This window comes from Petromyzon marinus, chromosome 59 (genome assembly GCF_048934315.1).
Source record: "Petromyzon marinus isolate PM22_M1 ecotype Great Lakes invasive population chromosome 59, UKy_Petmar_22M1.pri1.0, whole genome shotgun sequence".
NCBI classification, from domain to species: domain Eukaryota; kingdom Metazoa; phylum Chordata; class Hyperoartia; order Petromyzontiformes; family Petromyzontidae; genus Petromyzon; species Petromyzon marinus.
The window spans coordinates 3,718,105-3,743,286 of NC_133725.1; the positions used below are offsets into that span (position 1 = coordinate 3,718,105).

General features: G+C 52.6%; 2 protein-coding genes across 6 annotated transcripts in view; one reads left to right on the forward strand and one right to left on the reverse strand.

Moving 5' to 3' along the window:
* The window catches only part of ATP13A1 (ATPase 13A1), a 206,111-nt gene that overhangs the window by 24,241 nt on the left and 156,688 nt on the right, over positions 1-25,182 (reverse strand). The window lies entirely within an intron of this gene.
* On the forward strand, positions 6,985-23,576 carry LOC142905828 (endoplasmic reticulum transmembrane helix translocase-like). The gene is made up of 11 exons (XM_076053022.1): positions 6,985-7,138; positions 8,063-8,171; positions 9,407-9,621; positions 11,481-11,577; positions 12,491-12,750; positions 13,801-13,915; positions 15,415-15,611; positions 16,522-16,664; positions 18,195-18,306; positions 21,362-21,505; positions 22,498-23,576. Exons 2-11 carry the CDS (start codon positions 8,069-8,071, stop codon positions 22,606-22,608), a joined length of 1,497 nt encoding a protein of 498 aa, XP_075909137.1. The 5' UTR covers positions 6,985-7,138; positions 8,063-8,068; the 3' UTR covers positions 22,609-23,576.

Sequence of the window (25,182 nt, forward strand, 5' to 3'; positions counted from 1 at the left end):
GTCTGCCCTGTGACCTCCTGGTGCACCTAGCCTGGCACAGTAGGGGGCACAGGTGGTGCATCGGCCGGTCGTCTCAGTCAGTCGACCCGTGGCACCTGGGTCTGCCCTGTGACCTCCTGGTGCACCTAGCCTGGCACAGTAGGGGGCACAGGTGGTGCATCGGCCGGTCGTCTCAGTCAGTCGATCCGTGGCACCTGCTGGGTCTGTCCCGTGACCACCTGGTGCACCTAGCCTGGCACAGTAGGGGGCACAGGTGGTGCATCGGCCGGTCGTCTCAGTCAGTCGATCCGTGGCACCTGCTGGGTCTGTCCCGTGACCACCTGGTGCACCTAGCCTGGCACAGTAGGGGGCACAGGTGGTGCATCGGCCGGTCGTCTCAGTCAGTCGATCCGTGGCACCTGGCACCTGCTGGGTCTGCCCCGTGACCACCTTCCGGCGGGCGTTCGACACTTCACGTGCGCCTCAATGTGCACCTAGCCTGGCACAGGCGCCGTGGTGAGGTCACCGCCACTTAGTGGCGAATGGCGGTTGTTGTTGTTGTTGATGGTGGTGATGGTTGGAGGCGGTGAAGGGTGATGGTGGTGGTTGTGGTCGTAGAGGCGATGACCGACGTTTCACTCCACTTACCGGGAAGAGGAATTGAGGTGCGGTTCCCGAATTTATTGCGCCAGGTTTCGTACCAACCGGTGTTTACGCTATCACACCCACACACACACATAGCTACCCCACACACACACACATAGCTACCCCCACTTTAACCCACACACACACACAAAGCTACACACACACACACACACAGCTACACACACACACAGCTACACACACACACAGCTACACACACACAGCTACACACACACACACACACAGCTACACACACACAGCTACACACACACAGCTACACACATATACACACACACACACAGCTACACACACACAGCTCACACACACACACAGCTACACACACACAGCTACACACACACACACATAGCTACACACACACACACACAGCTACACACACACACACACACAGCTACACACACACACACACAGCTACACACACAACACACACACAGCTACACACACACACACACATAGCTACACACACACAGCTACACACACACACACACACACACACACACAGCTACACACACACACATAGCTACACACACACAGCTACACACACACACACACACACACACACAGCTACACACACACACACACACACAACACACACACAGCACACACACATAGCTACACACACACACAGCTACACACACACACACACAGCTACACACACACAGCTACACACACACACACAGCTACACACACACAGCTACACACACACACACATAGCTACACACACACACACACAGCTACACACACACACACACAGCTACACACACACAGCTACACACACACACACATAGCTACCCACACACACACACACATAGCTACACACACACACACACATAGCTACAAACACACAGCTACACACACACACACATAGCTACACACACACACACACACACACACACACACAGCTACACACACACACACATAGCTACACACACACACACATAGCTACCCACACACACACATAGCTACACACACACATAGCTACACACACACACACATAGCTACACACACACAGCTACACACACACACACACATAGCTACACACACACATAGCTACACACACACACATAGCTACACACACACACACAGCTACACACACACACACATAGCTACACACACACACACATAGCTACCCACACACACACATAGCTACACACACACATAGCTACACACACACACACATAGCTACACACACACAGCTACACACACACAGCTACACACACACACACACATAGCTACACACACACAGCTACACACACACACACACAGCTACACACACACAGCTACACACACACACACACACATAGCTACACACACACACACACACAGCTACACACACACACCACACAGCTACACACACACAGCTACACACACACACACATAGCTACCCACACACACACACACATAGCTACACACACACACACACATAGCTACAAACACACAGCTACACACACACACACATAGCTACACACACACACACACACAGCTACACACACACAGCTACACACACACACACATAGCTACACACACACACACATAGCTACCCACACACACACATAGCTACACACACACATAGCTACACACACACACACATAGCTACACACACACAGCTACACACACACACACATAGCTACACACACACATAGCTACACACACACACACAGCTACACACACACACACAGCTACACACACACACACATAGCTACACACACACACACAGCTACCCACACACACACATAGCTACACACACACATAGCTACACACACACACACATAGCTACACACACACAGCTACACACACACACACATAGCTACACACACACAGCTACACACACACACACATAGCTACACACACATAGCTACACACACACACACATAGCTACACACACACACACATAGCTACACACACACACACATAGCTACACACACACACACATAGCTACACACACACACATAGCTACACACACACACACATAGCTACACACACACACACACATAGCTACACACACACACACATAGCTACACACACACATAGCTACACACACACACACACATAGCTACACACACACACATACAGCTACACACACTTTAACCCACACCCACACACATACAGCTACACACACACTACTACCACACCCACACACATACAGCTACACACACTTTAACCCACACACATAGCTACACACACACACACACATAGCTACACACACACACATAGCTACACACCCACACACACACATAGCTACCCACACTTTAACCCACACACACATACATAGCTACCCACACTTTAACCCACACACACACCTACTGCCAAATCCACACCCACACACACACACATAGCTACACACACTTTAACCCACACGCACACACCCACTGCCAAATCCACACACACACGTAGCTACCCACACTTTAACCGACACGCAAACACCTACTGCCAAATCCACACACACATAGCTACCCACACTTTAACCCACACACACACACATAGCTACACACCCACACACACACATAGCTACACACACTTTAACCCACACACACATAGCTACACACACTTTAACCCACACACTCACACACATGGCTACACACACTTTAACCCACACACACGTAGCTACACACACTTTAACCCACACACACACACATAGCTACACACACTTTAACCCACACACACACATAGCTACACACACTTTAACCCACACACACACATAGCTACACACACTTTAACCCACACACACACACACAGCTACACACACTTTAACCCACACACACACACATAGCTACACACACTTTAACCCACACACACACACAGCTACACACACTTTAACCCACACACACACACACATATAGCTACACACACTTTAACCCACACACACACACATAGCTACCCACACTTTAACCCACACACACACACACATAGCTACACACACTTTAACCCACACACACACACACATAGCTACCCACACTTTAACCCACACACACACACATAGCTACCCACACTTTAACCCACACACACACACATAGCTACCCACACTTTAACCCACACACACACATAGCTACACACACTTTAACCCACACACACACAGCTACACACACTTTAACCCACACACACACACATAGCTACACACACTTTAACCCACACACACACACATAGCTACACACACTTGAACCCAGACACACACACACACATAGCTACACACACTTTAACCCACACACACACACATAGCTACACACACTTTAACCCAGACACACACACATACAGCTACCCACACTTTAACCCACACGCACACACATAGCTACACACACTTTAACCCACACACACACACACATAGCTACACACACTTTAACCCAGACACACATACATAGCTACACACACTTTAACCCACATGCACACACATAGCTACACACACTTTAACCCACACACACACACATAGCTACACACACTTTAACCCACACACACACACATAGCTACACACACTTTAACCCAGACACACACACATAGCTACACACACTTTAACCCAGACACACACACACATAGCTACCCACACTTAACCCACACACACACACACATAGCTACACACACTTTAACCCACACACACACACATAGCTACCCACACTTTAACCCACACACACACATAGCTACACACACTTTAACCCACACACACACTCATAGCTACCCACACTTTAACCCACACACGCACACACAGCTACACACACTTTAACCCACACACACACACATAGCTACACACACTTTAACCCACACACACACACATAGCTACACACACTTTAACCCACACACACACATAGCTACACACACTTTAACCCACACACACACATAGCTACCCACACTTTAACCCACACACACACACATAGCTACACACACTTTAACTCACACACACACATAGCTACACAGACTTTAACCCACACACACACATAGCTACACACACTTTAACCCACACACACACACATAGCTACACACACTTTAACCCACACACACACACATAGCTACACACACTTTAACTCACACACACATACATAGCTACACACACTTTAACCCACACACACACACCTACTGCCAAATCCACACACACAGACATAGCTACCCACACTTTAACCCACACACACACACATAGCTACACACACTTTAACCCACACACACACATAGCTACACACACTTTAACCCACACACACACATAGCTACACACACTTTAACCCACACGCACACACCTACTGCCAAATCCACACACACACATAGCTACCCACACTTTAACCCACACGCACACACCCACTGCCAAATCCACACACACACACATAGCTACCCACACTTTAACCCACACGCACACACCCACTGCCAAATCCACACACACACACGTAGCTACACACACTTTAACCCACACGCACACACCCACTGCCAAATCCACACACACACGCATAGCTACCCACACTTTAACCCACACCCACACACCCACTGCCAAATCCACACACACACACACGTAGCTACACACACTTTAACCCACACACACACACATAGCTACACACACTTTAACCCACACACACACATAGCTACACACACTTTAACCCACACGCACACACCCACTGCCAAATCCACACACACACATAGCTACACACACTTTAACCCACACACCCACTGCCAAATCCACACACACACACACACACGTAGCTACCCACACTTTAACCCACACGCACACACCTACTGCCAAATCCACACACACACACATAGCTACCCACACTTTAACCCACATGCACACAGCCACTGACAAATCCACACACACACACAGCTACCCACACTTTAACCCACACGCACACACCCACTGCCAAATCCACACACACACACACGTAGCTACCCACACTTTAACCCACACACACACACATAGCTACACACACTTTAACCCACACACACACACCCACTGCCAAATCCACACACCCACACACACACACATAGTTACCCACACTTTAACTCACACACACACACCCACTGCCAAATCCACACACACACACATAGCTACCCACACTTTAACCCACACGCACACACCTACTGCCAAATCCACACACACACACATAGCTACACACACTTTAACCCACACACACACATAGCTACACACACTTTATCCCACACACACACATCCACTGACAAATCCGCACACACACACGTAGCTACCCACACTTTAACCCACATGCACACACATAGCTACACACACTTTAACCCACACACACACATAGCTACACACACTTTAACCCACATGCACACACATAGCTACACACACTTTAACCCACACGCACACACCTACTGCCAAATCCGTACACACGTAGCTACCCACACTTTAACCCACACACACACACATAGCTACCCACACTTTAACCCACACACACACACCCACTGCCAAATCCACACACACACACACAGCTACCCACACTTTAACCCACACGCACACACCCACTGCCAAATCCACACACACACACACACGTAGCTACACACACTTTAACCGACACGCACACACCCACTGCCAAATCCACACACACACACACATAGCTACACATACTTTAACCCACACACCACACATAGCTACACACACTTTAACCCACACACACACACATAGCTACACACACTTTAACCCACACACACACACATAGCTACACACACTTTAACCCACACACACACACATAGCTACACACACTTTAACCCACACGCACACACCTACTGCCAAATCCGCACACACACACACACACAAGTGTACCTACCCACCCTGGGTAAAATATATATGTGAAAATTATCGTAATAATCGCGAGCGGTTTGAATTTGGCGAACGATTGGGATGCGCTTTATCCGTTCGTGCATTACTCTCTCTCCCTCTCTCCCTCTCTCTCTCTCCCACACTCTCCGCACGTGCGTTTGCGTGTGTGCGTGTGCAATCGTGCGTGTGCGTGCGTGCGTGTGTGTGTTTGCGTGCATGTGCGTGCGTGCGTGTGCGTGCGTGTGTGTGTTTGCATGTGTTTGCGTGCGTGTGCGTGCGTGCGTGTGTGTGTTTGCGTGCGTTTGCGTGCGTGTGCGTGCGTGTGCGTGCGTGCGTGTGCGTGTGTGTTTGCGTGCGTGTGCGTGCGTGTGTGTGTGTGTTTGCGTGCGTGTGCGTGCGTGTGTGTGTGTGCGTGTGTGTGTTTGCGTGCGTGTGTGTGTGTTTGCGTGTGTTTGCGTGCGTGTGCGTGCGTGCGTGTGTTTGCGTGCGTGTGTGTTTGCGTGCGTGCGTGTGTGTGTTTGCGTGTGTTTGCGTGCGTGTGTGTGTTTGCGTGCGTGTGCGTGTGTGTGTTTGCGTGCGTGTGTTTGTGTGCGTGCGTGTGTTTGTGTGCGTGTGTGTGCGTGCGTGCAGGTCCGTGAGCTGAGCCGGGAGGAGGTGGAGAAGAACCTGAAGTTTGCGGGGTTCGTTGTCGTCTCCTGCCCGCTGAAAAGCGACTCAAGATCCGTCATCAGGGAAATCCAGCAGGCGTCACACCGGGTGGGCGGGGCGTGGGGTGGGCGGGGCGTGGGGTGGGCGGGGCGTGGGGTGGGCGGGGCACGCGCTGGGGACCCCGGGGGAAGAGGGGGGAGGGGCGCACATAAGCCGTGCCACTTTGTTTCACTTGAGCCGTTGACCTCCGTTGAATTCACGTGAACTATGACCTCGCTTCACACGGCTTCAATTCACGTGAACCATGACCTGTAGTAGTAGCTACTACTACACCACATGTAGTAGTAGCTACTACTACATGTGGTGTAGTAGTAGCTACTACTACATGTGTAGTGTAGTAGCTACTACTACACTACATGTGTAGTAGTAGTGTAGTAGTAGCTACTACTACTACATAGCTACTACTACACATGTAGTAGCTGCTACTACTACATATGTAGTAGTAGCTACTACTACATAGTAGCAGCTACTACATATGTAGTAGCTGCTACTACTACATATGTAGTAGCTACTACTACATATGTAGTAGCTACTACTACATATGTAGTAGTAGCTACGGGCCCCGCAATTTCAAGGGCCCCGCGCTAAACGCTTTCAAGCTATCAATTCCGGTTCAGTGATTCTGCACTTGCTCTATCACTATAGTACTACACCGCCTTAGACTTTTACGAACGACTGGGTGTTTAAGGTTCGCGATTTGTCGTACTATCTGGCTGTGTAGCAAATGAAAAAAATAATATAATGACTTCACTGAGCAAGTGAAAAATGCGTGTGTTTGAATATTTACGTCTTTTTATTTACGTAGGGCCCCCTGCATAACATATACTACAGACCCCCGCACTTAGCTTCATCCGTCACTGGGTGCACGGCTGCAGTTATGGTCAAGAACCGCCGCTCCAGAGATAGACGCATGGAAATCCTCACCCCCCGCTACCTCACCCCCCCTCCCCTCCGTGGTCACGACGCCCAAAGGTGGTGATGATCACGGGCGACAACCCTCTCACCGCCTGCCACGTCGCCTCCGAGCTGAACTTCACACGTCGAGACAAAACCCTCGTCTTGCGCGGTCCTCAGGACGCAGGTAAAATCTTTCGCGGGGGTGGGCCGGGTGGTGGTGGTGGTGGTGGTGGGTTGGTGTCGTCCGGGAGACACGGCGGGCACGGGAACTTGATCGACTGATCGTTTTTTGCCGGGTGCGAGGGGGCACGCCGAGCTGCTACTGCCTACGTAGCTCGCTTTCGGAAGGGGTACGCGGCTATCGCAAGTTTTTAGCGGAATGCAGCGGGGTCGCCGGCGTCGCGTGGAAAGTCCTGGCAGCCGAATAGTCTTGAAACGCCCGGCGGCGGCGGCGTTGATTTCCAAACGTGGGGTGCGACCACGGGTAGAGAGAGAGAGAGACACGCAAACTCCAAATATACAGCAGCAGGCGTCAGGGTCGGGATCGAACCCACGACCTCCTGTACACCAGGCGAGGTAGTCAACATCTCCTAGACACCGTGATGATGATGAGAGAGAGACACGCAAACTCCAAATATACAGCAGCAGGTGTCAGGGTCGGGATCGAACCCACGACCTCCTGTATACCAGGCGAGGTAGTCAACATCTCCTAGCCACCGTGATGATGATGATGATGAGAGAGAGAGACACGCAGACTCCAAATATACAGCAGCAGGCATCGTCAGGGTCGGGATCGAACCCACGACCTCCTGCATACCAGGCGAGGTAGTCAACATCTCATAGCCAATCTTGATTGGAAGCTTTCGTGACTGCAGGAATCCATGCTCTTTGCTTCTTTCGGTAAAGCCACGTGGTAGGTATAAAAATAAATATCACGACGTTTTGATCGCAACGCAAGCGGTCGTCCTTGTGTTACGATCCAAACGTCGCGTATACTTTGATAGTTTTGTTTTATTTTTCTACCTACGTGACTTTACCGAAAGAGGCAAAGAGTATCTCCTAGCCCCACCGCGACCTCCACTCTTGACCTCTTCATCAGCGGCAGCCGGGGGCCAGCGATCTCAGCCGGGTCCTCCGGTGTTCCCCCTCCGCATTTAAGAATCAACGTCACTCGTTGAGCGTATTTGGCTGCTCCAATTCCCACGCGATGATCACGATAAACCACTTCGTTCAGCCATCCACGTGACCGCGGAGACCTAGAGAGAGACAGAGAGACACACGCACGCAAACTCCAAATGTACGACGGGCGCCGGGGGCAGTCGCGATCGGACCCCACGACCTCCAGCGTGCCCGGCGAGCCAGTCAACATCTCCCAGCCGCCGCGTGACCTCTCCTCTCGACCCCTTGATCCGCGGCCAGCCGGAGGCACGGAGGCCAAGCCCTGGCGGTGGGAGTCGACAGACGGCGCCGTGGCGCTGCCGGAGGTCCCGGACGGCACGGATGACTTTGTGGGGACGTACGACCTGTGCGTGACGGGGGAGGGGCTCGCCAGGCTGGGCTCGGAGCACGCGGCTCTGCTGCGGAGGCTGCTGCCCCACGTGAGGGTGTATGCCAGGGTGGCCCCCAAGCAGAAGGTGAGATGGGAGTTCACGTTCGCGCGTGTCCGCGTAGTAAAACAAAAAGTAGTGGGGGAGCGGTGGCGCAGCGGTTAGCACCGCTCTGCGCTTCGATCCCCGCCCGCGGCCAACACCCAGTGACGATTATCTGAACCGGTCCCAGGCCTCCCCTGGGTCGACTCGGCCTCAAATGAGTACCCGGTGCGGTGAGTAAATATTGCCATTGGGGGAGACAGAGGCGGCCGGGCGTGGTGCTGGCCACCCACCTAGTCGTGTGCCGTGCCGGCCTTCGTAGGTGCCGCTCGCTAACAGCACTTGCCCCCAAACAGTCCGTTAAGGCTACCCGGGGGATCTTTGTCTTTGCTGTATAAAAAGTATAATTTAAAAAAAAGTAACATAAAAACAATAATAGTTCAAATGTATTTCTCAAAAGTCATAAAATAAAATGTAGCGAATAAGTAACAAGAAATATTAATAATAATAATACATTTTATTTGTGAGCGCTTTTCTGAATGCTCAAAGACACTTTACGTAAAATCATGAAAGCAGCAAAAACAACATCAAATGGTAAAAACACTAAAGACGCATCAAACTTAGCTAAACATTAAAAGCAATTTTAAAAAGTTGAGTTTTAGTCAATGATTTGAACGCTAGAAGGTCGGTGCAGTCACGGATTTGTTTTGGGAGAGAGTTCCAAAGTGAGGGGGCAGCTGACTTTTATGAAAAATGATAATTACGAAATCAAATGTATTTAAACAAATGTTTCTCTTAAACTAAAAATTACAATCACAATCAAAATAACAACCAATAATAATAACACACTTACACGAAAAACAATTATGACAAATGCTGGTAGCACTAACGCTCGCGTTACCACGTGTGACCCAGTTTTAGTGGTAACACGCTCCCGTTACCACGTGTGACCCAGTTTTAGTGGTAACACTAACGCTCCCGTTACCACGTGTGACCCAGTTTTAGTGGTGACACTAACGCTCCCGTTACCACGTGTGACCCCAGTTTTAGTGGTGACACTAACGCTCCCGTTACCACGTGTGACCCAGTTTTAGTGGTGACACTAACGCTCCCGTTACCACGTGTGACCCAGTTTTAGTGGTAACACTAATGCTCCCATTACCACGTGTGACCCCAGCGTTAGTGGTGACACTAACGCTCCCGTTACCACGTGTACGTGTCTGCGTCTGCCTGCCTGCGTGTCTGTCTGTGTTTGTCTGTCTGCGTGTGTCTGTCTGTGTGTCTGCGCCTGCCTCCGTGTCTGTCTGCGTGTGTCTGTCTGCGTGTGCCCGTGTGTCTGTCTGTGTGTGTGTCTGTCTGCGTGTGCCCGTGTGTCTGTCTGTGTGTGTGTCTGTCTGCGTGTGTGTCTGCCTGCGTGTGTCTGTCTGCGTGTGCCCGTATGTGTGTCTGTGTGTGTGTCTGTCTGCGTGTGTGTCTGCCTGCGTGTGCCCGTGTGTCTGTCTGCGTGTGTGTCTGTCTGCGTGTGTGTCTGCCTGCGTGTGCCCGTGTGTCTGTCTGTGTGTGTGTCTGTCTGCGTGTGTCTGCCTGCGTGTGCCCGTGTGTCTGTCTGTGTGTGTGTGTCTGTCTGTGTGTGTGTCTGTCTGTGTGTGTCTGTCTGCGTGTGTGTCTGCCTGCGTGTGCCCGTGTGTCTGTCTGTGTGTGTCTGTCTGTGTGTGTGTCTGCCTGCGTGTCCCCGTGTGTCTGTCTGTGCGTGTTCCCGTGTGCGTGTGTCTGCCTGCGTGTGCCCGTGTGTCTGTCTGTGTGTGTGTGTCTGTCTGCGTGTGTGTCCGTCTGCGTGTGTGTCTGCCTGCGTGCGCCCGTGTCCGCCTTGCATCTCTGTCGTCCTCTCCCCGCGCGTCACCCAGGAATCCGTGATCACCAGTCTCAAGAGCCTGGGCTACGTGACGCTCATGTGCGGGGACGGGACGAATGATGTGGGAGCGTTGAAGCACGCCGATGTCGGTGAGCGATGCCCACGTGCCTGCGAAGTGCAATGCCAAGTCGCGTGGGTGGCAAACTGGGTCTGGCGGTCGCCCTGGTTCATGCCGCGGTGTTGCGTGCCAGCCGTAGCGGTGCTAAACGTGAGCGACAAAGTATTTTTGTTTATTTATTTTGCCAGGTGTCAGGCCCCAGTGAGCTACGTAGATCTTTATCTTCAGAAGCAACCCTGGCCATCACAAATGATAGCCCAACGAAGTGGTTCGTCGTTGTCGTCGTCATTGTCGTCGTCGTCGTCGTCGTTATCGTCATCGTCGTCATCATCGTCGTTGTTGTGTGGAAATTTATTGCAGCCCAGGTACTCTTAAAGACGTGACGTCGATTCTAAATGCGGAGGGAAAAACCGGAGGGCCCGGGGAAAAATCCATATGACCACGGGGAGAGAGAGAGAGACACGCACACTCCAAATATACAGCAGCAGACGTAAGGGTTCGGGGATCAAACCCACGACCTCCTGTATATCAGGCGAGGTAGTCAACATCTCCTAGCCATCGTAATGATGATGATGAGAGAGAGAGACACGCAAACTCCAAATATACAGCAGCAGGCATCAGGGTCGGGATCGAACCCACGACCTCCTGCACACCAGGCGAGGTAGTTAACATCTCATAGCCACCATGATGATGATGAGAGAGAGACGCAAACTCCAAATATACAGCAGCAGGCGCCAGGGTTGTGATCGAACCCACGACCTCCTGTACACCAGGCGAGATAGTTAACATCTCCTAGCCACCGTGATAATGATGATGATGAGAGAGAGAGACACGCAGACTCCAAATATACAGCAGCAGGTGTCAGGGTCGGGATCGAACCCACGACCTCCTGCACACCAGGCAGGAGGTCGAGGGACTTTTAAACTTAACCGCACCGCCCGCAGGTGTGGCGCTGTTGGCCAACGCCCCGGAACGAATGCCGGAGAGGAGACCGAAGAGAGGCCGGGATGGAGAAATCGTCGACGCTAAACACTCCTTGGCAAACAGCGCCGGATCACTCACGCCGCCATCATCATCATCGGCGGCGGCGGCGGCGGTCTCCGCCAACACCGGACCGGCTATCGCGAAGACCCAAACCGGCCGCTCGGCAAAACACCGGGGGAACTTTGCCCAGAAGAGGGAAGATCAGCTGGCGTCGCAGAAGGTGACGTGAGGATTGTTTATCGGTGTTATCGGGGATTGGCCAGATGTTGGCTACCTCGCCTGGTGTGCAGGAGGTTCGTGGGTTCGATCCCAGACCCTGACGCCTGCTGCTGCTGCTGTTTATTTGGAGTTTGCGGTGTCTCTCTCTCTCTCTCTCATCATCATCACGGTGGCTATGAGATGTTAACTACCTCGCCTGGTGTGCAGGAGGTCGTGGGTTCGATCACGAACCTTACGCCCGCTGCTGTATATTTTGGAATTTGCGGCGTCTCTCTCTCTCTCTCTCGCCACGTGTTTGGTGCATATTTGACCGCCGTTATAAATTTCCACGCGACGACGATGATGATGATGGTGATGGTGATGAGCCTCTTCGCTCTCATTACGTGTGGCCAGGTCGCTTCTGATATACATATATAAAAAAAAAACGATCTCTACACCACACCGATGGCCCTTACCTGCTAAAATAAACCGGGTGGTTCGGCTCACAGTTTAAGGTCTACCGTATTTTCCCGCATCTAGCCCGGTACACGCATATAATAATGTAACCCGCAGACGCGTATACCCCGCAAAAATAGCGTCTTGTGTAAAACTAATTTCAGATAGCCCGCACCTCCATATACCCGCCAGGGTGTTGTTTTGTTTGCAAAAAGTGGTTTGCCCCGCGGGTTATATGCGGGAAAATACGGTAATCGGACCGGCGACTTTGTCTTCATGCCAGATTGTGGGGAGCGGTGGTGCAGGGGTTAGCGCCACGCTGCGCTACGAACCCGGCTATGACCCGAGTTCGATTCCCGCTCGCGGCCAAACAACTCTTACCTGACCCGGTCCTGTGCCTCCCCTAGGTCCACTCGGCCTCAAATGAGTACCTGGAGCAGTGTGTAAACATTGCCGCAAAGGGAGACAAAGGCGGCCGGGCGTGGGTGCCGGCCACCCCCCACCCCCTGTTTGTGCCGTTTCCGGCCTTCTGAAGTAGCTGCTCGCCAATAGCACTTGCCCCTCAACAGTGTTACAGGCTACACGGGGGATCTTTATCTTGTGCTTGTTTTTGCAGGAGCGTCTCAATCAGCTGTTGCGGGAGCTGGACGAGGAGCAGCACCAGGTGGTGAAGCTGGGAGACGCGAGCATAGCAGCCCCCTTCACCTCCAAACTCTCCTCCATCCAGTGCAGTGAGCGTCTCTGTGTCTCTCTGTCTGTGTCTGTGTGTCTGTGTGTATCTCTCTGTGTCTCTCTCTGTGTCTCTGTCTGTGTCTCTGTCTCTGTCTGTGTCTGTGTGTCTCTCTCTGTGTCTCTCGCTGTCTGTGTCTCTGTCTGTGTCTCTGTCTGTCTCTGTGTCTCCCTGTGTCTCTGTCTGCGTCTCTGTGTGACTGTGTCTCTCTCTCTGTTTCTCTCTGTGTCTCTCTCTCTCTGTCTCTGTGTCTGTGTCTCTGTCTCTCTCTCTCTCTCTCTCTGTCTGTGTCTCTCTCTGTGTCTCTGTCTCTGTCTGTGTCTCTCGCTGTCTGTGTGTCTCTCTCTCTGTGTCTCTGTCTGTGTCTCTGCCTCTCTCTGTGTCTCTGTCTGTCTCTGTGTCTCTCTCTGTGTCTCTGTCTGTGTCTCTGTCTGTCTGTGCCTCTCTCTCTGTTTCTATCTGTGTCTCTCTCTCTGTCTCTGTCTGTGTCTCTGTCTGTGTCTCTGTCTGTGTCTCTCTCTCTGTTTCTCTCTCTCTGTGTCTCTCTCTCTGTCTCTCTCTCTGTCTGTGTCTCTGTCTGTGTCTTTGTGTCTTTCTCTCTGTGTCTCTCTCTCTGTCTCTCTCTCTGTGTCTCTGTCTGTTTCTCTCTCTCTGTGTCTCTGTGTCTGTGTCTCTCTCTGTGTCTCTGTCTGTGTCTCTCGCTGTCTGTGTCTCTCTCTCTGCGTCTCTGCCTGTCTCTGTCTGTGTCTCTCTCTGTGTCTCTGTGTCTCTCTGTGTCTCTCTGTGTCTCTCTGTGTCTCTCTCTCTGTTTCTCTCTCTCTGTCTCTCTCTCTCTGTCTGTCTCTCTGTCTCTCTCTCTCTCTGCGTCTCTGTCTGTGTCTCTCTCTGTGTCTCTGTCTCTCTCTGTCTGTCTCTCTGTCTCTCTCTGTGTCTCTGTCTGTGTCTCTCTCTCTGTGTCTCTGTCTCTCTGTGTCTGTGTCTCTGTCTCTCTCTCTCTCTCTGTCTGTCTGTGTCTCTCTCTGTGTCTCTGTCTGTGTCTCTCTCTGTGTCTCTGTCTCTCTCTCTGTGTCTCTCTCTCTGTGTCTCTGTCTCTCTCTGTCTCTGTGTCTCTCTCTGTATCTCTCTGTCTCTCTCTCTCTGTCTCTCTCTCTGTTTCTCTCTCTGTCTCTGTGTATCTCTCTGTTTCTCTGTACTGTCTCTCTGTCTTTCTGTCTCTCTCTGTCTCTCTGTCTTGTTTGCTTGTCTGCCCCATCTGTACATCTGCCCGTCTTGTACATCATCCATCCGCCCGTCCATTTGTCTCGTCTGCCCTGTCTGTCTGTCCAAACTGTCCGCCTGTCCGTCTGCATTGTCTCATTGTCTGCCCCGTCTGTCCGACCGTCCGCCCGTCCACCCCGTCCACCCGCTCCGTCTGCCTTCTTCGTCTGTACATCTGCACGTTCGTACGTCACCCGTCCATCTGTCCGTCCGCTTGTCTGCCCGCCCCTTGCGCGCGTGAAGTCTGCCACGTGATCAAGCAGGGCCGCTGTACGCTCGTCACGACGCTGCAGATGTTCAAGATCCTGGCGCTGAACGCGCTGATCCTCGCCTACGGGCAGAGCGTCCTCTACCTCGAGGGAGTGAAGTTCAGCGACTCGCAGGCCACCCTGCAGGGCCTCCTCCTGGCCGGGTGCTTCCTCTTCATCTCGCGCTCCAAGGTGATTCCCCGTCCACGCTCCGCCCCCCCCGTCTCTTCGAAACGTCCGTCCGCCTGTCTGCCCATTTTGTCCGTGTGCTTGTCTTTCCCGCCTGTCCACATTTTGTACGTCCGATTGGCTGCCCATCTATCCGCCTGTCTGTCTGTCGACCTGTCTGTCTGTCCACGTGTCCATCTGTCTGCTTGGCCACGATGCTTTTTTAATGATTTTTTTTTTTTTAAATTATAAAACGAGCTTTACTCTACCAGGCTTCGCCCGAGACTTGGATTCTTGTCTCGGATTAATACACGGCCGACGCGGAGGGTTGGCGGGGGGGGGGTGGGGGGGGTGCGTGACGTCAGCAGGCACCCTGCGTGACGTTGCCGCACGCGGGTGACATCACAGATGTGACGTCACCGCTCACTTTCCGTGCAAAATATCTCCATTATTGTGCCACCCACCCCCCCCCCAAAAAAATACAAAAGTCTATTTTTATACTTTTTGCATTGTGTACAGTCTGGAAGCTACCCACATGCCAAATTTCAAGTTTGTTGCATATTGGGAAGTATGCTAAACATTTCGAACAGACACACACATTCGCACATTATAGCAATAGGTTTTACCCTTTTAACTGGCACAAAAAAACTGACACCGTTATTCAAGGCATCGTGTCTGCAATAACCGCAACACCAAGCAGTCAAAATGCAAACAAAAAAAGACAACTCTGATAATAATATTGGCACTGTCCTTGAATTCACACTTTGTTTATTATTAAAAACGTCCAAACCATGAAGGTCTATTATCATGTATTATTGGTTTTTTTTTTCCCATTCACCACTTTCCAACCCCTCGCTGGACCCCCGTTTGACCGCGACGCATTTCACCCCCACCCCCCACCCACCCACCCACCCACCCCACGTTTTGCATCCAGCCGTTGAAGACGCTGTCGGGCGAGCGGCCTCTGCCCAACATCTTCAACGTGTACACGGTGGCCACGGTTCTAGCCCAGTTCGCGGTGCACTTCTGCAGCCTCGTCTTCCTCTACCGGCAGGCGGGCACGCTCATCCCTCCCAGGTACGTCTCTCCCTCCCTCTCTCTCTCTCTCTCTCACCTCGCTCGCTCGCTGTGACGTGGTGGTGGTGGTGGTGGTGGCAGCGGTGGAGAGTCGACGGCTCGGTCCCCTCCGCCTGGGCTCGCTTACGGCCGCGGCGAATCTGCGGCTCCCCTTCGGCAGGTGCCGCCCCTGTGCGTCCGCCTGTCTGTCCGTCAGTCTTGTGGGGAGCGGTAGCGTAGTGGTTGGCGCGCTGCGCCACCCGAGTTTCCACCATCGGTGGCGATTTTCTGAACCGGTCCTGGGCCTCCCCTGCGTCGGTCTCGGCCTCAAGTGAGTACCCGGTGCGGTGTGTAAAACATCGCCACCGGGGGAGACAAAGGCGGGCGGGCGTGGTGCTGTGCCGCCTTCCATAGGTGCCGCTACTCGCTAACAGCACTTGCCCCGACAGTCTGTTCAAAAGGTTGTGCGGTGGCTAGGAGATGTTAACTACCTCGCCTGGTGTACAGGAGGTTGTGTGTTTGATCCTGACCCTGACGCCTGCTGCTGTATATTTGGAGTCCGCACCGCCTGTATATTTGGAGTCCGCACCGCCTGTATATTTGGAGTCTGCACCGCCTGTATATTTGGAGTTTACACCGCCTGTATATTTGGGAGTTTGCCCCGCCTATATATTTGGAGTTTGCACCGCCTGTATATTTGGGAGTCTACACCGCCTGTATATTTGGAGTTTGCACCGCCTGTATATTTGGGAGTCTACACCGCCTGTATATTTGGAGTTTGCACTGCCTGTATATTTGGGAGTTTGCACCGCCTGTATATTTGGAGTTTGCACCGCCTGTATATTTGGAGTCTGCACCGCCTGTATATTTGGAGTTTGCACCGCCTGTATATTTGGGAGTCTACACCGCCTGTATATTTGGAGTTTGCACTGCCTGTATATTTGGGAGTTTGCACCGCCTGTATATTTGGAGTTTGCACTGCCTGTATATTTGGGAGTTTGCACCGCCTGTATATTTGGAGTCTGCACCGCCTGTATATTTGGAGTCTACACCGCCTGTATATTTGGGAGTTTGCACCGCCTGTATATTTGGAGTCTGCACCGCCTGTATATTTGGAGTCTGCACCGCCTGTATATTTGCGGTGTCTCTCTCCAGGCCCTCCACACTTTAGAGTCAAACGTCACGACGTGTTTTTTTTAGTATTTTGGCTGCTGTAAATGTTCACGTGGTGATGATGACGACGATGATGACGATGATGATGATGACGACCATGATGACGACGATGACGACCATGATGACGATGATGACAATAACGACGATGATGATGACGATGACGATGACTACGACAATGATGATGACGATGATAATGACGATAATGACGATGACGATGGCAATGATGACAGCTGTCATTTGTGGCGGCCAGGTCGCTGCTGAAAAAAGGGGCTACACAAAGTTCAGTTGGGGCCTTACCTGGTCAAATGTAACGTTGAGTTCCATCGTAGCAGTAGTAATGAGGCTGTACGGGTGGGGACCTTTGTCTTTGTCTTGAAGGTCAGGAGCATTTGTGGACCTCTACAAGGAGTTTGAGCCGAACCTGGTGAACAGCACTGTCTACATCATGTCTATGGCGATGCAGATGGCCACGTTTGCCATCAACTACAAGGTGAGGGGAAGGGAGGGGGGGTGAGCGAGAGAGCGAGAGCGGTGGTGTAGTGGTTAGAGAGAGAGAGAGCGATAGTGGTTAGAGAGAGAGTGAGAGAGAGGGAGAGAGAGAGCGCGGTAGTGGTTAGAGAGCGAGAGAGAGAGAGCGATAGTGGTTAGAGAGAGAGTGAGAGAGAGAGAGGGAGAGTGAGAGAGAGAGAGCGATAGTGGTTAGAGAGAGAGTGAGAGAGAGAGAGGGAGAGAGAGCGGTAGTGTAGTGGTTAGAGAGAGAGAGTGAGAGAGAGAGCGGTAGTGTAGTGGTTAGAGAGAGAGTGAGAGAGAGAGAGAGCGGTAGTGTAGTGGTTAGAGAGAGAGAGTGAGAGAGAGAGCGGTAGTGTAGTGGTTAGAGAGAGAGTGAGAGAGAGAGAGAGCGGTAGTGTTGTGGTTAGAGAGAGAGAGTGAGAGAGAGAGAGCGGTAGTGTTGTGGTTAGAGAGAGAGGGAGAGAGCGGTAGTGTAGTGGTTAGAGAGAGAGGGTGAGAGAGAGAGAGAGCGGTAGTGTAGTGGTTAGAGAGAGAGAGTGAGAGAGAGAGAGCGGTAGTGTAGTGGTTAGAGAGAGAGAGCGGTAGTGTAGTGGTTAGAGCGAGAGAGAGAGAGAGCGGTAGTGTAGTGGTTAGAGAGAGAGAGAGGTAGTGTAGTGGTTAGAGAGAGCGGTAGTGTAGTGGTTAGAGCGAGAGAGAGAGAGAGCGGTAGTGTAGTGGTTAGAGAGAGAGAGAGGTAGTGTAGTGGTTAGAGAGAGCGGTAGTGTAGTGGTTAGAGCGAGAGAGAGAGAGAGCGGTAGTGTAGTGGTTAGAGAGAGAGAGAGAGCGGTAGTGTAGTGGTTAGAGAGAGAGAGTGAGAGAGAGAGAGAGCGGTAGTGTAGTGGTTAGAGAGAGAGAGAGAGGTAGTGTAGTGGTTAGAGAGAGAGAGCGGTAGTGTAGTGGTTAGAGAGAGAGAGAGCGGTAGTGTAGTGGTTAGAGAGAGAGAGTGAGAGAGAGAGAGAGCGGTAGTGTAGTGGTTAGAGAGAGAGAGAGGTAGTGTAGTGGTTAGAGAGAGAGAGAGAGCGGTAGTGTAGTGGTTAGAGAGAGCGGTAGTGTAGTGGTTAGAGCGAGAGAGAGAGAGAGCGGTAGTGTAGTGGTTAGAGAGAGCGGTAGTGTAGTGGTTAGAGCGAGAGAGAGAGAGAGCGGTAGTGTAGTGGTTAGAGAGAGAGAGAGGTAGTGTAGTGGTTAGAGAGAGAGAGAGAGCGGTAGTGTAGTGGTTAGAGAGAGAGTGAGAGTGAGAGAGCGGTAGTGTAGTGGTTAGAGAGAGAGTGAGAGAGTGGTAGTGTAGTGGTTAGAGAGAGAGTGAGAGAGTGAGAGAGTGAGAGGGCGAGAGTGTAGCGGTTACCCCGACGGCACCGATCCGTCCGTGTCCGTCCGTCCACCCTTCCTTCGCCGGCTGTCTCCCGTCCAACCTACGCCGACATTCCGCGTTGCCCAGTCTTGAGGAGTTAGTGCGTTGTGGTGCCGTGGGGAGTCTCGGGAGACGATCCGCGTGGTTTTGCCTCGCCCCGACGACCGACACGTTGCCACCGACACGTTGAGGCGGGCAGGCAGGCAGGCCGGGCAGGCCGGGCAGCCGGGCAGCAGAAAGATCCCGGGTTTTGATTGCCGACCGGGAACTCGTGTAGCGTGCGTACGTTCTCTCCGTCCCCTGTTCCGAGCGGGTTTCCCCCCCCCCCCCCCCGCCATCTTTCACGAGCGATGCAACCCGGTGGCATCGGTCACATCCGTGGAACCAGGGAAGAGCTTCGTGCCTGTTTGTCGTCTCCCCGGGGCCGATGAGGATTCCGATACGGTTCCTGAAAATATTCCCAGCGGGGGTGCTCATTTGGGATCGCGCAGCAGCAAGCAGCAGCATCTGCTTGCGAAAAGTTGGCAGGACCCTCTTGCAAAGGAAGTCTTGAGGCTTTCCCCCGGGTTAACTAAAATTTTTTTTTATTTTTTTTTACTAATCGTGATGTCGCTGAGGACGACGGTGAGAATGGACTCGGTCGAACTCCCAGCTGAGCAGTTGAACTTTTGACATTTCTGATCGGGGGGACTCAGTCTCCGACCACTGCCGGATATCAAAGCGGAAAGCGTTTTTCCTGCTCGGATCGACCGCAGGTCGTGGTGGGAGCGGGGTGGGGCTGGGGGTGTTCCCGCTCGCACGGTGTGTACTCCCCGCGGAGGGAGTGGCAGCGCCCGCACTTTGACACCCCGCGCAACGCGGCCTTAGGGACGCGGAGGGACGGCCAGGTCGCGGCCGCTCGTAGTTGCCCGCCTCCCCCGCCCGCCGCTGCTCTAAACTAAAATTTTTAATCTAAATGATGAAGAGGCCCACTGAGCCGCGTAGCTTTTTTTGAGGAGCGACCCAGCTGTCACGAGTGGATATCGACGTGGCAGCTCGTCGTCATCGTCGTCATCGTCGTCGTCGCCGTCACGTGGTAAATGTTATCGCAGTCGCCAGATATTGTATCGCGCGTGAAAAAAAAAAACGGAGCGCCCGGAGAAAAATCCACGCGGCCACGGGGAGAGAGAGAGAGAGAGAGAGGGAGACTCAAACGACAAATATACAGCAGCAGCAGCAGGCGTCGGGGTCGGGATCGGGATCGAAGCCACGACCTCCTGCACACCAGGCGAGGTAGTTAACATCTCCTAGCCACCGTGATGATAAGAGAGACACGCAAACTCTAAATATACAGCGGCAGGCGTCAGGGTCTGGATCGAAGCCACGACCTCCTGTACACCAGGCGAGGTAGTTAACATCTCCTAGCCACCGTGATGATGATGATGAGAGAGAGAGACACCGCAAACTCCAAAATAAACAGCAGCAGGTGTCAGGGTCGGGATCGAACCCACGACCTCCTGTACACCAGGCGAGGTAGTCAACATCTCATAGCCACCCTGGCGCCCCCTCTAACAGCACTTGCCCCGACAGTCTGTGAAGGCTACACGAGCGGATGGGGAATCTTTGTCTTTTGTTTGTTGTTGTTGTTGTTGTCGTCGTGTCAACGCAGGGCCACCCGTTCATGGAGAGCCTACAGGAGAACAGGCCGCTGCTGTGGAGCATCATCCTCACGGGAGTGGCTGTCGCTTGCCTCGTGACCGGCGTGTTGCCTGACCTATCGGCGCACTTTGAGATCGTCGAATTCCCCTACGAGGTTCGCCGTGCTGGAGGTGGCCGCTGGGCTCACGGCGTCACGCGCACGCTCGAGTGAGCGAGCGATCGCTCGCACGATCGATCACTCGCACGATCACTCGCACGATCACTCGCACGAGAACTTGCACGCACAATCACTCGCACGCTCGATCACTCGCACGATCGCTCAATCGCACGATCACTCGCACGATCACTCGCACGAGAACTTGCACGCACGATCACTCGCACGATCGCTCAATCGCTCGCACGATCACTTGCACGCACGATCGATCGCTCGCACGATCACTCGCACGAGAACTTGCACGCACAATCACTCGCACGCTCGATCACTCGCACGATCACTCGCACGATCACTCGCACGAGAACTTGCACGCACGATCACTCGCACGATCGCTCAATCGCTCGCACGATCACTTGCACGCACGATCGATCGCTCGCACGATCACTCGCACGAGAACTTGCACGCACAATCACTCGCACGCTCGATCACTCGCACGATCGCTCAATCGCTCGCACGAGAACTTGCATGCACGAGAACTTGCACGCACGATCGCTCGCACGCGCGCTCGCTCGCACGATCACTCGCTCGCACGATCACTCGCACGATCGCTCGCACGATTGATCGAGCGATAGTTCGCACGATCACCCGCACGCTCGATCACCCGCACGAGAACTTGTACGCTCGATCGCTCGCACGATTGATCGAGCGATAGTTCGCACGATGGCTCACTCGAGAGCTCACTCGGTCACCCGCGCGATCGCTTGTGGTGCTCTGTATCATCCGAGCACGTTTCTTGTGTGCACGTTCACCACAAGTGCCGCTCGTGCGGCTCGTGCGGACGCGATGCCTTGCCAAAGGTTTCCGTTTGGTGTCGGAGCGTCTTAACGCGGAGCGAGTGGTAAAGCCTATCCTCACGACCGATACCTTTTTTTTAAATCGCGAACTTTGTGTTGTCCTCCCGCTCCCGCCCCCACCGTGACGGGACCCCGTAGTTCAAGTGGACCATCTTCCAAGTTCTCGTGGCCGATTTCGCCTGCTCCTGGCTCGTCGACCGGCTCCTGCAGAAGCTGCTGGGACACGGCTCCATGCGCATCCCCGTCTGAGATGTGTCCCCTCCACCTCCACCACCACCACCACCACCCCTCATCATCGCTGGGGTGCTCCTGCCAAAGCGGCCCCCCCCACTACTTCCTTGACCCACGCCGCACCACCGCCGCGCCACCGCCGCGACGGCCAATCCCGAAGACAACCGCCGAGGTCACGACCTCGGCGGTTGGTGCTGTCGATGTGACCGCACGCGCGCACACACACACGCACACACACACACACGCACACACACACACACGCACACACACATACACACGCACACACACATGCACCACACACACACACACATGCACCACACACACACGCACACACATACACACGCACACACACATGCACCACACACACACACACATGCACCACACATGCACCACACACGCACCACACATGCACCACACACACATGCACCACGCACACACACACATGCACCACACATGCACCACACACGCACCACACATGCACCACGCACACACACACGCACACACACATGCACCACACATGCACCACGCACACGCACCACGCACGCACACACACGCGCACCACACATGCACCACGCACACACACACACGCACCACACGCACCACACATGCACCACGCACACACACACACGCACCACACACACACACGCACCACGCACACACACACATGCACCACACACGCACCACACATACACACGCACCACACACGCACCACACATGCACCACGCACGCACGCAGGGCGACGACGACGACGAGGGAGGAGGAGGAGGGAGGAGGAGGAGGTCTGGACGCGAGCGAGCATCGGCGCCTCTCGCCCCGTATCCCGACGAACTTTATTTTTGTAACGGACGTTAGTAGCCACGCGCAGACGCACGTTCCCGTGCCGCCCGCCCGTCACCTCCTCCTCCTCTTTCCTGCCGTGCTCGCGCGCCCGCGTGTGGGGTGCCCCGACTGGAACGTGATTAAAATAATCAACCACAAAATCAAAATTTGTGTTTCCATCGGCGTCTCCATGACAACAACGGTGGGAGTGATGACGTCACGAAATGCGCGGGAGCGGTTGTCTTTAGTTTGTTGTCCTTACCCCCCCCCCGCCCCCGTCGCGCCTCCGATTAGCGCGGGTGGCTACGTACGGTGTGAAAGAAGTTCAACACACACACTGCCCATAGACTTAACACTGCCCATAGACTCAACACTGCCCATAGACTCAACACTGCCCATAGACTCAACACTGCCCATAGACTCAACACTGCCCATAGACTCAACACTGCCCATAGACTCTACACTGCCCATAGACTCAACACTGCCCATAGACTCAACACTGCCCATAGACTCAACACTGCCCATAGACTCAACACTGCCCATAGATTCAACACTGCCCATAGACTAACACTGCCCATAGACTCAACTGTCCATAGACTCAACACTGCACCATAGATTCAACACTGCCCATAGACTAACACTGCACCATAGACTCAACACTGCACCATAGACTCAACATTGCCTATAGACTCAACACTGCCCATATACTCAACACTACCCATAGACTCAACACTGCCCATAGACTCAACACTGCCCATAGACTCAACACCGCCCATAGACTCAACACCGCCCATAGATTCAACACTGCCCATAGACTAACACTGCCCATAGACTCAAAACTGTCCATAGACTCAACACTGCACCATAGACTCAACACTGCACCATAGACTCAACACTGCCCATAGACTCAACACTGCCCATAGACTCAACACTGCCCATAGACTCAACACTGCCCATAGATTCAACACTGCCCATAGACTAACACTGCCCATAGACTAACACTGCCTATAGACTCAACACTGCCCATAGACTCAACACTGCCCATAGACTCAACACTACCCATAGACTCAACACCACTCATAGACTCAACACCGCCCATAGACTAACACTGCCCATAGACTCAACACTGTCCATAGACTCAACACTGCACCATAGATTCAACACTGCCCATAGACTAACACTGCACCATAGACTCAACACTGCACCATAGACTCAACACTGCCTATAGACTCAACACTGCCCATATACTCAACACTACCCATAGACTCAACACTGCCCATAGACTCATCACTGCACCATAGACTCAACACTGCACCATAGATTCAACACTGCCCATAGACTAACACTGCACCATAGACTCAACACTGTACAATAGACTCAACACTACCCATAGACTCAACACTGTCCATAGACTCAACACTGCACCATAGACTCAACACTGCACCATAGACTCAGCACTGCCCATAGACTCAATACTGCCCACAGACTCAACATTGCCCATAGACTCAACACTGCCCATACAGTGAGGGAAAAAGTATTTGATCCCCTGCTGATTTTGTACGTTTGCCCACTGACAAAGAAATGATCAATTTATAATTTTAATGGTAGGTTTATTTGAGCAGTGAGAGACAGAATAACAACATAAAAATCCAGAAAAACGCATGTAAAAAATGTTATAAATTGATTTGCATTTTAATGAGGGAAATAAGTATTTGACCCCTCTGCAAAACATGACTTAGTACTTGGTGGAAAAACCCTTGTTGGCAATCACAG